Raw genomic sequence first — 13,545 nt, forward strand, 5'->3', positions numbered from 1 at the left:
AGAGACTGTAGATTGGGATGCAGAGAGGGAGGGAGAGAAAGAGAGGGAGGAATAGAGAGGGGCAGATAACATTTGGATGCTTTCAATTATAGCGAGAGATGGAGCGAGTGATGGAGACAGAGAAAGATGCAGAAATAGAGATTATGAGACGGAGTGAGGAACTGGGAATGAGTTGGAGGGTGTGGCTTTGAGACAGAGAAAGAGAATATGAAAGAGATTAACAGTGGGGGAGAGAGAGAGATAGAGGTAGAGAGAAAGAAGTGTAAGGTGTGAATCAGAAAGGGAGATAGAGAGAGAGAGAGAGAGAGAGAAAGAGAGAGAGAGAGAGAGAAGAGGACAGGTCCTGGTCACCACATTCTGGGAAGGATGTGATTGTACTTGAGAGGGTACGGGGAGATTTCCCAGAATGCTGCCTGAATGTGAGCTTTGAAATAAGATTAGAAAGGTTGGGGTTGTTTTCCTTGGAGCAGTGAAGGCTGAGAGGGGACCTAATAGAGGGGTATAAGATTATTTGGGGCAGTGATAGTGTGGGTAGGAAGGCACTTTTTACATGAGTAAAGGACTCAGTAACCAGGGACCGAGATTGAAGGTAACACAGACATGGACACACAGAAACTCGGAGCTGGAGCAGGCCATTTCGCCCTTTGAGTCTGCTCTGTCACTCAGTATGATCATGGCTGACCCTCTCTCTCAAAGCCATATTCCTGCTTTCTCCCCATTCCCTTCATGATGTTAAAATGTAAAACAATTATCTCTCTCCTTTTCTTGAATATATTCAGTGGTAGAGAATTCTACAGGTTGACCACCCTCTGAGTGAAGAAATGTTTCCTCATCTCAGTCCTAAATGGTCTATCCTGTATCCCCCTGAGACTGGGTCCCCTGGTTCCAGACTCGCCAACCAGGGGAAACCTCCTCCCTGCCCAGCCCTGTTAGAATTTTATATGTTTCAATCAGATTCCATCTCATCCTTCTGAACTTGAGTGAGTCCAGGCCCAGTCAAATTGGAGAGTGAGAGGGGAATTGAGGAGAAATGTTTTCACCCAGAGGGTGGTGAGAGTCTGGAACTCACTGCCTGAAAGGCTGGTTGAGTCACAAACTCTCGTGACATTGGAGCAGTGTTTAGATATTCCCTTGTGTTGCTGTAACCTCCAGGGTAATGGGCCAAGAGCTGGAGGATGGGATTAGTGTCATCAGATCGCTGTTTAACAGCACAGATACAATGGGCCAAATGGCCTCATTCAGTGCTGTTCACATCAATGACTCTCTGAGACAGTGAGAAAGAGAGAGAGAGAGAAGAGGAAGTGTGAGGGGCTGACGTGGCTCTCTCTGCCTGATGCCATTTACATACTGAGGAATACCCAGTCAGACTCTCACAGGCTACAGCTTTATAAAGCAGAGCCCAGTGAAGGGAGAGTTTATCAGGAACCAGGCACAGGGACAGGAGCACACACCATGATTTCACACATCCAGCTGATCTGGCCCCTGGCATTCTGTGTCGCAGGTACAAATCTCTCTCCTTCCACCTTGAATCTTTAGCTGCTCTCCATTTCACTCCAATTCCACTGACTTGTGATTGAAGGAAAAATGCTGAAACCAGAGGAATGCTCAGTGTCTCCAACAATCTCTCATTTGACAGGCTCTTTCTGTGACAGTTCTGACTTCACTGTGTTTCTCTCTGACCCCTCAGGTATCAGTGGGGACATCACCATGACCCAGTCTCCCCCGGTGCTGTCAGTGGGACTGGGCCACACTGCAACCATCACCTGTACGGCCAGTCAATCTGTTAGCAAGTGGGTTAGCTGGTACCAGCAGCGAGAAGGTCAGAAACCCTCTCTCCTGATCTATCAAGCAACAAATCGATTCACAGGAGTCTCCAATCGATTCACCGGCAAGGGCTCAGGGACCAGTTTCACCCTGACAATCAGCAACGTTCAGAATGAGGATGTCGCTGACTATTACTGTCAGCAGTATAGCAGCTCCCCCTACACAGTATTACAGATCCGTACAAAAACCTCAATAGGCACAGTCCCACTGCCTGTACTGACACATCCAGTTACATATAAATGTAAATGAACAAGCTAACCCATGCTGGATTGTCACTGTCCACGACACACTCCAGTCTCTGTGGTGTCCACCATTTACTGAAGGAAGTTTCCCTCTTACACTCCATCGCCACACGTGAAGAACAGCTGCAAAACTTAACATTGAAAAATACATTTGACAAACCGCCCGAGCCCAGCTGAACACAACCCAGAGAGACAGAGACAGAAAGACACATGAATGAGGGAGAGAGAAAGAGAGTGAGAGGGAGAGTGTGAGAGTGAGTGAGAAAGGGAAGCAAAGAGCAGAGATTTTTGTTCACCGTCTGCACTGGGAGCTCTCACTGTGGCTTACGTTCGGGAAAGGAACCAAGCTCCGACTGAGTAAGTAAACGTCAATCCTCCGTTATTAACCCTGTCAATACTGAAACACACTTTCTAAAACACAAATGCTGAATTGTTGAAGGTATTAGTGAGAAGCTGCAGTGAATGAAATAGTTGATGAAGGAGCACTGTGTCTAACAGGGTGTCCAGCTGTATTTCTTTAGTTCCATTGTCCCTTTAAGCAGCAAGATATAAGTCAATTAGTTTAACTCACCGTGTGGAGGAGCTCTGTCCAGTTGCATCCTGTGGTCCCATTCCTGCAGCATGGAGTGAAATCAGTGAGTAGCCTCCTGCCAGTCTCAGTGTGTCGGACACAGGCAGAGTTTGATGTGAGCTCTGGCTCCCTGTCCCAGTCTCTGATCTCACTGACCTCAGCAGCAGCAGCAGCAGCAGCACAGTGAGACACCGAGCTCCCACCTCCTCCAGCTTTAACTCTGCTCAATCACACAATCACAGAGTTGTTACAGTGCACACGGAGGCCGTTCCATCCATCCTGTCTGGACCGACTCTCCGAATGAGCAATTCACTGAGTGTCATTCTCCTGCCTTCTCCCTGTCACCCTGCATATTGTTCCTTTTCAAATAACAGTCTCATTCCCTTCGGAATGTTTAAATTGAAGCTGCCTCCACCACACTCTCAGGCAGTGCATTCCACACCTTAACCACTCACTGGCTGAAAATGTTTTTCCTCATCTCACTTTTGATTCTCTCACTAATTACTTTAAATCTGTGCCCTCTCCTTCTCAATACTTTCATGAGTGGGAACATTTGTTCCATATTTCCTCTGGCCAGACACCTCCTGATTTTGAATTCCTCAAAAAAATTTCCTCTCAGCCTTCACTTCTCCAAGGCAGACAGTCCAAACTTCTCCAAAGTTTGTTCATAACTGACATTCCTCATCCCTGAACCTTCTATGGGAATTTTTTTACCCCTTCTCCAAAATATTCACATCCTTCATGAATTATTCCCCTTATCTATTCCCGTAGTCCCATTTGCTTGCATTTCGCTAATTTCCCCCATACCGTTCCTGTCCATGTACCTGTTCAAATGACTTTTAAATGTTGTTATCATACTCACCTCTACGACTTCCTCTGGCAGCTCATTCAATACACCCACCACCCTCTATGTGAACGAGATGCACCTCAGGTCCCTTTTGAATCTTTCCCCTCTTGCTTTAAACCTCCTCTGCTGTTTAGTTTTGGACTCCCTTACTCTGGGGAATAAACCTGAGCTAGTCATCTTATCTATGCCCATTATCATTTTATAAACCTCTAAAATGTCACCCAGCAGCCTCTGACCTTCCAAGGGAAATAGCCCAGGCCTAACCAGCCTCTCCTTATAACTCAAACCCTCCAGTCTCGGTGACATCGTTGTCATCCTTTTTACACCCTTTCCAATTTAATGACATCCTTCCAATAGCAGGGTGACTGGGAATGGGCCTGATCAATACCTTGGAGAATCGTAACAACTCCCACACGTAATGCTCTGACCGATAGAAGCAATTGTACCAAATGCTTTCTTCACCACCCTGTCTCCATGTGACACCAGTTTCAATCCTCTATGTGCTTCCACCCCTTGGTCTCCCTGTTTGACAACACTCCCCATGGCCCCACAATTAACTGTGTTAGCCCTGGCCTGGTTTTTGTACCAAAATGTAACACCTCCTTATTATCTCAATGTGTAATGTAAATGTACTCTCAAATAGCCTTCTTCACTGTCCATGAAACTACCAATGTTAGTGTCATCTGCAAACTCACAAACCATGCCTCCTATATTCTCATTCAATTTGTTTCTATAAATGATGAACAATGATGAACCCAGAACCAATCCTTTTGCCACATCGCTGGTCACAGGCTTCCAGTCTGAAAACCATTATCTACCACCACTCTCTGTCTCCAACCATTAAGCCAACTTTGTATCAGTTAGCTTCCCTGGATCCAACTTGATCTAACTTACTAACCAGTTGTCCATGCAGCACCTTGTCAAAAGTCTTGCTAAAGTCCATGTAGACAATGTCTACCACTCTGCCCTCAGCTATCGTCTTGGTCATGTCTTCAAAAAACTCAATCAAATTTGTGAGACATGTTTTCCCACTGGCAAAGTCATGTGGACTATCCTTAATCAATCCTTGTCTTTCCAAATGCATTTAGATCCTGTCTGTCAAAATCCCCTCCAACAACTTACCACTATCAGACTCACCGGTCTATAATTCCCAGGGTATTCCTTGCAGACCTTCCTAAATATCAGCACAAAATTAGCCATGCTCCAGTCTTCCAGCACATCACCCGTGGCTGTTGATAATACAAACGTCTCACCAAGGGGTGTCAAAGTCTCTTCCCAAGCTTCCCACAAAGTACTGGGATGGAGCTGATCAGCTCCTGGGGATTTATCTACCTTTATGAGTTTAAAGAACAGATTACAGCATCTCTTCTTCTGTAATATGGACTCTTCTCAAGACATCAACATTTATTTCCCGAATTTCCTTCACTTCGATGTCCTTCTCAACCATAAATACTGCGGCAAAATATGAGATTGGTAACTCATTCATATTCTGTTTTAAAATAAAATATGAAAATTCTAAGAGTGAGACATTTGGAGGTGATCCATGGGATATGATCCATGGTCATGACTTTACTCTGGATTGTCCTTTGTCCTTTTCCACTGTCTCCCTAATCCTTGTGATACAATTCCCTAAATGTCCTCCCACTGATACTTGATCTACATGGGCCTCCTCATTCCCAAGATCCAGGTCTAGCAGAGTTTCCTTTCTGATTGGAATGCGAACACACGGTTGGAGAAAATTCACCCGAGCACACTCTCACAACTCTGGCCCCTCTCTGCCCTTCACACTGCTCCGATTTCATTCTATATTCTGATAATTAAAGTGACCCAAATGTGTGCTGTGAATTTCTTGCAGATTTCTCCCTCGACATCCTTCCCTCTAGCTGGTGACTGACAGACTGCACTGAACAACCTGATTGCACCTTTTTTGTTCCTTATCTCAAACCAAATCCATTCTGCCCTTGACCCCTCTGGGACATCCTCTTTCTCCAGCTCTGCACCGATCTTAACCAATCCCACACCTTCTTCCCCTTTTCCTATCTTTATTGAACACCTTGTATCCAGGAATATTTAACACCCAGTCCTGTCCTCATTTGAGCCTCATCTGTAAGAGCAACAACACCAGACTTCCACTTGGTAATAAGCGTCTGTAACTCCCCAATCTTACTCCCCATACTCCACGCAGGCCCATACATGCACACAGTCAGTTGGATTTAGAAATTATTACTCTCTCCCTCACTGTGACCCGGCCAAGAAAGTTACTATTCCTTACTTAAGAATATCTATCTCTTCCATGATTCTGTTTTCCTTGGTGTTCCTCCTGGTTCCCACAGCCCCCCTTGCATGTTCATTTAAACCCCCTCCAACAGCACCAGCAAATCACCCCACAAGGAGCTCAGTTCTGTTCAGGAGCAACCCATCTGGTCTATAGAGGTCACATCTCCCACAAAGTCATTCCCAATGTCCCAAGAATCTCAAACGCTCCCTCTTGGATCATCTTTCCAGCCTCAGATACACCCTGCCTTATCCTTCTGTTCCTATCCTCACTTGCATTGGTCACTGGGAGTAGTCCAGAGATTCACAATTTTGAGCTGCTGTTGCTAATTGCCTCCCTAAATTCTGACTGCAGGACCACATCCCCTTTCTCCCTCTGTCACTGGGACCACAACTGCTGCCTGTTCCCCCTCTCCCCTCAGGGTGGGAGACAACACACCATCCTGGAATCCCATCTGCAGCTGCAGAAACACCGACCGATGGCCCTCACTCTCGAATCTCCTCTCACTATCACTCTTCCAGTCTTCCTTGTGCCTCCCTGTACAGCTGAGTCCCCATGGTGCCATGGACTTGGCTCTGGCTGCACTCCCCAGATGAACCATCATTCTCATCAGGATTCCAAACTGAATCCTGGTTGGAGAGTGGGATGCACTCAGGGGATTCCTGTACTAGCGGCATAGTCCTGTTGGACTGTCTGCTGCTCCCCCATTCCCTCTCTCCCTGCATACTCTGAAGCTGCAGAGTGACCACATCTAGAAACGTGCTCTCCACGGAGCTCTCTGCCTCACAGATGCTCCACACTGACACCAGCTGCTGCTCAAGCTCCGAAACCCAGAGCTCCAACTGCTGTCACTGACCACACTTCCTGTATTCATGGTATTCCAGGAGCTGGGAAGCATCCTGAAGTTCCCACATGGAATAGGGTGCACACTCTCACCACTCCCTGGTTATCCCTTGATAAAGTTCTGATGACAAACAGCTCCAGCTGGGCTCAAATCCAGGCCTTTCAGTGTTCCAGGGTTTGGCAGAGTCTGTTCAAAAGACAATATGATAACAGAGCAGAATTAGGCCATTCGGCCCATCAAGACTGCTGTGCCGTTTGGGCATGGCTGATGTGTTTCTCACGAACATTCTCCTGCCTTCTTCCCATTATGTTTGATCGCCTTCCCAATCAGGAACCTATCAATGTCCGTCCGAAACACACTCAATACCTTCACCTCCACAGCATGGGTTCCACAGATTAACCACCCTCTGGCAGAAGAAATTCCTCCTCATCTCAGTCCTAATGGATTATCCCTAAAGTCTGTGGCTGTGCCCTCTGGTCCATGTTTCTCTTACTGGTGGAAACATCTCATCCCCGCCCACTCTATCCAGGCCTCTCAGTATTCTGTAAGTTTCAATGTCATCTCCGCATATCCTTAAGAACTCTATCAAGTACACATCCACAGTCCTCAATCTCTCCTCATCAGACCAGGCTGTCACCCCCAGGGTCATTCTCATAAACCTCCTCTGGATCTCCCCCCAATGCAAGCACATCCCTCCTTAGATACAGGTCCCAAAACTGTTCACAATATTCCAAATGCAGTCTGGCCACAGTCTCATACAACCTCAGTAGTACACACCTGCTCTTGTATTCTAACTCAGTTGAAACGAATGCTAACATTGCATTTGTCTTCCTAATTGCCAACTGAACCTACATATTAACCTTAAGTGAAATCTGAAAGAGGACTCCTAAGTCCCTTTATCTGTCACTTCTTTGCCCATTCTCTGAGCCTTTCCAAGTCCTTCTGCAGCCTCCCTGCTTCCTCAATTCTCCCTGCCCCTCCCCTCATCTTTGTGTCATCAGCTAATTTAGGAACAATGCCCTCAGTTCCTTTTCCCAGATCATTAATATTTAATTAATTGTTACATGAATAGCTGAGGTCCCAACACTGCCCCCTGCTGAACTGCATGAGGCACCAGCTGCCATCCTGCAAAAGACCCATTTATTTCCATTCTCTGTCCATGTCAGTACCAGGCCCCAGTGGGCTCTTATGTTATTTAGCAGCCTCCTGTGTGGCAACTTGTCAAAGGTCTTCTGGAACCCCAACCAGATCATGTCCATTGGCTCTCCTTTGTCTAACTTGCTCATTGATATTATTTCATATAATTCCCAGCTTCTCCTTCTCGAACTGCAGGGTGAATTGTATCACAATATTAGATTACTTTACAGTGTGGAAACAGGCCCTTCGGCCCAACAAGTCCACACCGACCCGCCGAAGCGCAAACCACCCATACCCCTACATTTACCCCTTACCTAACACTACGGACAATTTAACATGGCCAATTCACCTAACCTGCACATATTTGGACTGTGGGAGGAAACCGGAGCACCCGGAGGAAACCCACGCAGACACGGGGAGAATGTGCAAACTCCACACAGTCAGTCGCCTGAGGTGGGAATTGAACCCGGGTCTCTGGCGCTGCGAGGCAGCAGTGCTAACCACTGTGCCACCGTGCTGCCCACAGGGTTCACTCCTCAGGGTTCACTCACCTTCAGCTCCCCAATCAGGGCTGCCTCATTACACATCACCGAATCTGGAATTACCTGTTTCCTAGTGGGTCTACCACAAACTGTTCCAAAAAAAATCATCTCGCAGACATTCCATGAATTCCTTTCCTTGAGATCCATTCCCAACCTGAATTTCCCAGTCCACCTGCATATTGCAGTCCCCATGATTATTGTAATAATCCCTTTCTTACATGCGTTTTCTATCTCCTGATTTATTTTCTGCTCCACATCCCAACTACTGAGAGGAGACTTGTACATAATTCCCATCAAGCCCTTTGCTATTTTGTGGGTCCTTAAGTTGACTCACACAGATTCTATGCTTTCCAACTCCATATTTCCGCTTGCTGTCAATGTAATTTCAGTTCTTCCTGACAGGGTAAACCTGCTCCTCCCACACACACCCCCACCACCCTCACACCTCTACCCATCATTAGAAACATAGAAACATAGAAAATAGCTGCAGGAATAGGCCACTCAGCCCTCTGACTCTGCACCACCGTTCAATATGATCATGGCTGATTACGCAATCTATTATCCCATTCCCACTCCACCCCCATATCCCTTGATTCCACAGGTTCACAACATCGGAATAACAACCCTTAATCTTCGACTGTGACCCCTAGTTTTGGATTTTCCTAATATCAAGAACATTCTTCCAGCATCAAGCCTGTCAAATCCCATCAGGATTTTATATGTTTCTGTGAGATTCCTCTCATTCTTCTAAATCCCAGTGAGTACAAGCCCAGTTGATCCAGTCTTTCCTCATATGTCAGTCCTGCCGTCCCGGGAATCAGTCTGGAGAACCTTCGCTGGACTCCCTCAATAGTAAGAATGTCCTTCCTCAGACGAGGAGACCAAACCTGCACATAATACTCAAGCTGAGGCCTTAATTCTGCAAGACATCCTTACTCCAATACACAAATCGTCTCATGGTGAAGGCCAGCATGCCATTAGCTTTCCTCACTTCCTGCTGCACCTGCATGCCCCCTTTCAGTTAATGTTCCAACATGACACCCAACTCTCATTGCACCTCACTCTTTCCTAAACTTTCACCATTCACTAATAATCTGACCTCCTGTTTTTCCACCAAAGTGGATAATCTCACATTTACCCAAGTTATATTGCTTTTGCCAAGTATTTGTCCACTCAGCCAGCCTGTCCAAGTCACTCTGCAGCCTCTTAGCATCCTCCGCACAGCACACATTGCCACCCAGCTTCGTGTCATCTGCAAGTTTGGAGGGATTGCATTCAATTCCTTTGTCCATATCATTTATGTATATTGTGAACAGCTGGGGTCCCAGCACTGAACCCTGCGGTACCCCACTCATCACTGCCTGCCACTCTGAAAGGGACCCATTTATTCCAACTCTCTGCTTTCTATCTGCCAACGAGTTCTCTCTCCATGTCAATACATTACCTCCAATACCATGAGGTTTAATTTTGCTCACTAATCTCTTGTATGGGACCTTGTCAAAAGCCTTTTGAAAGTCCAGAACACAACATCCACTGGGTCCTGAGGGAGGGTCACTCAATCTGAAATGTTAACTTCGATTGCTGTCCACAGATTCTGCCAGACCTGCTGAACTGTTTCGTCAATTTTTGTTGTCCACTGATTCAGCCTTGTCCATTCTCCACTGATCACATCCTCAAAACCTTCCAGAAGATGTGTCAGGCCTGATTTCCCTTTAGTAAATCCATGCTGACTTGGACCAATCCTGTCACTGCTTTCCAAATGCTCGGTAACAGTATCTTTAATAACTGACTCCAGCATTTTCCTCATGTATAATTCCTCATTTTCACTCTCCCTCCTTTTATTAAAAAGTGGGGTTACACTGGATACTGTCCAGTCCACTGGAACTCTGTCAGAGTCGACAGAATGTTGGAAAATGATCAACAATGTGTCCACTATTTCTACACCCACTTTCTGAAATACTCTGATGAGTTGCTGGCCCCTGGGGACTTACCAAGTTTTGATACCATTAATCTCCCCAAAACCATTTCCTGACTAACAAGGATTACCTTCAGTTCCTCCTTCACACTTGACCCTCTATCCCCCTGCATTTCCTTTCAATAGGATGTGCATCCCTGGATATTTAGTTCCCAGCCCTGATCCCCTTGCAGCCACGTCCCTGCACTACAGGCTCATTTACCTTGTTTCATATACTCGATGCATCGAAGTACAACACCCTCAGTCATGCACTGACTGCCTCCTTCTCATAGTTATCTCCTTTAGAAATCACAGAATTCCTACAGTGTGGAAGCAGGCCATTCAGCCCAGACTGACCCTCCAAAAAGCATCCCACCCACCCTACAATTCCCATGGATAATCCTCCTAACCTACACTTCTTTGTGACAATGGGAGGAAACCCAAGTGGACACGTGGAGAATGTGTCAATCCCACACAGACAGTCAGTTGGAATTGAGTCTGTGTCTCCGGAGCTGTGAGACAGCAGTGCTAACCACTGATCCACCATTCCACCCTACGGTGCCTCAAGTTCGATTCTTGATCCTTTCCGTACTCTCAATCCTATTACTTGGTCTGGATACTTTAAGAACTTCTCCTGAGTCCCTACCTTCTTTAATTAGTTTAAACTCCTCGCAAACTTGATTTCCCTTGGTTTATGTGGTACCATTTTGTCTACATTATTCCGAATGCTTCATGTGTTAAGAGACAAAACCTTTAAGCTTGTTCTATATTGAGCTTCCCTGCACTTTTAAGTTTCCTCAGTACAATATGACATTCACAATACTCTGTCCCTTTCCTTTTTATTTTCTAGTAACAATCAATTCCATCACTAACCAGTATTCCTCACTTCTCCTTTAACTTTCATTTCCTCATTTTCCATCCACTTTCTCTTTGAATCATATTCAGGCTGATACTTATTCCTGAACAAACATCATTCAAAAATGTTCCTTGGTTCATTGTTGCTTGTGGGATCTTGTGTACAATCTGGCTTGCATATTTCCTACATTACAACAGTGACCCCATTTCAAACAAGTCCCACATGGTCCGCAAATGTCTTTGGGACAGCATGGATCTTTCTTTTCATTGGATGAACTGGGAGTCTTTCAGATGTGAAAGATGCTGTTCCAATATTGCACAGTTCTCCTCCTGAACTACAGTTACTGCTATGTATGTCCCTCTCTTTTGTGAAAACAGACCAAAAGTTTTCATGAGGAACCATTGCTCCATCTTCCACCACTGCACGCAGGTTCCCTGCCTGCTCTCGAATGGGCCTCATACATTCCTTCATTCTCTTGTTCTTTCTGTGATTATAAAACATCACTGGGATTTCCCTGACTTCATTTGGACACATTTCATCCTGTCAGCTCTTTGCTTTCCTCAGGTCCTGGTAAATTTCACCCTTGCATTTTGTCTTTCAGCCCACTTTGACCCAATCCCTGCCCAGTTTAGTAAAATGGATTTGTTCCCAAATGAAAACTTTTACACTTGCTCCATGGTTCTCCATTTCCATCCCGACTCTCAATCTCACTGAGTTCCGATCACTGTCACTGAAATGCTCCCCCATTGATAGCCCTTCCAGCTGCCCACATTCATTCCCTAAAGAATGATCCAAAACTGCCCCTTCTTTTTCACCATCACCCTCTCAGGAGCAATTAGGGATGGGCAATAAATGCTCGCCCTGTCAGTGACAGTCACATCCCAAGAAGCAATTTTAAAAGGCCCTGTCCTTTTATGGGGTCTGTTAGGTATTGAATACAAATGTTCAAATGGATTGTTTTGCCAGTGAATGTTCAGAGTTGAAATCCCTTTGAATGGCAGGGATTAAAATTGTTTGTCTTGTCTTTCAGGCCGTGAAAATTCTCAGCCCAAGCTGACCCTGCTGCCCCCCTCCCCAGAGCAGGTCAATGCCAAGGGCACTGCCACCCTGGTGTGCCTTGCCAATCACTTCTATCCCGATGAGCTGGGGGTGCAGTGGAAGAAGGACGGTGCAGTCATTTCGGACGGGGTTCAGACCAGCAACTACCTGCAAGCTTCGGACAGCACCTACAGTGTCAGCAGCCTGCTGACCCTCTCTGGGTCTGACTGGGAGTCCAACGCTCGCTTCTCCTGTGCCCTCACCCACGTGACCCTCCCCTCTCCCCTCAGCAAGAGCATCAGGAGATCAGAATGTGTGTAGAGTGTTCAAGACAGTCCACAGAGGAGACACAACTTTAAATAGAACAGGGCTGAGCTGGCAGGACAAAGGTCATGGTCAGCACTGAATTTCAACTCTCTTCCTTCTTGGGATTGGCTCGGTGACATTTCTGAGGTTCAAGGGTTAAGGCAGGTCATTGGGATCATCAAAAGGAAGCTTTACTCTGTATGAAACCCCGTGCTGACCCTGTCCTGGGAGTGTTTATTGGGGATAGTGATGACTTGTGATGCCAAGTAAAACCTCTCGAAGATGCTGAAAACTGTCAGCTGTACAAAACAATGTGAACCTCTGAAATCTCTGCTTCAGTAAACCAGATCTCCTTCCTGCTTAGCCGCCAGTTCGAATTTAAGCTTCTGTCACTACTTAAAGGGACAGGATTCTTATGTCATTGAGAAAATCTCCACAAGTTTTTCCTCAAGCTCCATTGTGGCTGTGAATTTGTGCAGCTTCCTCTGTCTGGGCTGTTAATTGAAGTCTGTTTTCTGTCAATGTAAATCTGGAAAAAGGAATAAAGATCAAGAAGATTCAGTCTCTGTCTCGTGTGTGCTTTGGAAATGGCCAGAGCTACTGGGAGCCCTGCATTGATGAATATGATCAGCAGCATCTTGTTACTCAGAATAACAATTTCACAGGTTTTGGGAAATAAATATTACTTAAATTAGACTTGGGTTTTCTTTACTCTTAAAGTGCGATGCATTGGTCCCGTGTGTCCCTGGAGTAAGATTGAGAATGTTAAATCTGGGGAGTCTGGGAGTCACGGCTGGGGAAGGCAGTCAATGATAAACTGGTTCCACCTTCTGCTGTCATATTCTGTAACCTCTGGGCCATCTCAGTGAGAGACATCCAGGGCTCAGGATGGATTCCAGAGCAGCTCAATGACCTGACTGTTGTGTTCCTTAGTCCACATGTGACTCCAATAATCTCAATCGAGGACTTTCGTATCAGTGGGAATCAATGGGGCTGAAATCTTATCCAAACAGACCCTCACACAGCGGGGAGGCTGCTGGTGGCTCAGAAACCCCTTGGATTCAGTCCCAGAGTCCACTGTGGCTCTTTCATTCAAACAGCATTAACAC

At 46.1% G+C, this 13,545-nt stretch overlaps 1 gene segment (V, D, J or C); it reads left to right on the forward strand.

Annotated features, from left to right (window-relative positions):
- The first annotated feature begins 1,397 nt into the window (after nucleotides 1-1,397).
- On the forward strand, nucleotides 1,398-12,684 carry LOC122548026 (Ig kappa chain V region Mem5-like). The segment is given in 4 exon segments: nucleotides 1,398-1,501; nucleotides 1,688-1,983; nucleotides 2,390-2,423; nucleotides 12,123-12,684. Coding segments are annotated over 4 exon segments (708 nt in total).
- The last annotated feature ends 861 nt before the right edge of the window (nucleotides 12,685-13,545 follow it).

The sequence above is a fragment of the Chiloscyllium plagiosum genome, unplaced genomic scaffold (assembly GCF_037043375.1).
Source record: "Chiloscyllium plagiosum isolate Xiang-an unplaced genomic scaffold, Cpla_swu_hap1 HiC_scaffold_54, whole genome shotgun sequence".
In the NCBI taxonomy this organism is placed as follows: Eukaryota; Metazoa; Chordata; class Chondrichthyes; order Orectolobiformes; family Hemiscylliidae; genus Chiloscyllium; species Chiloscyllium plagiosum.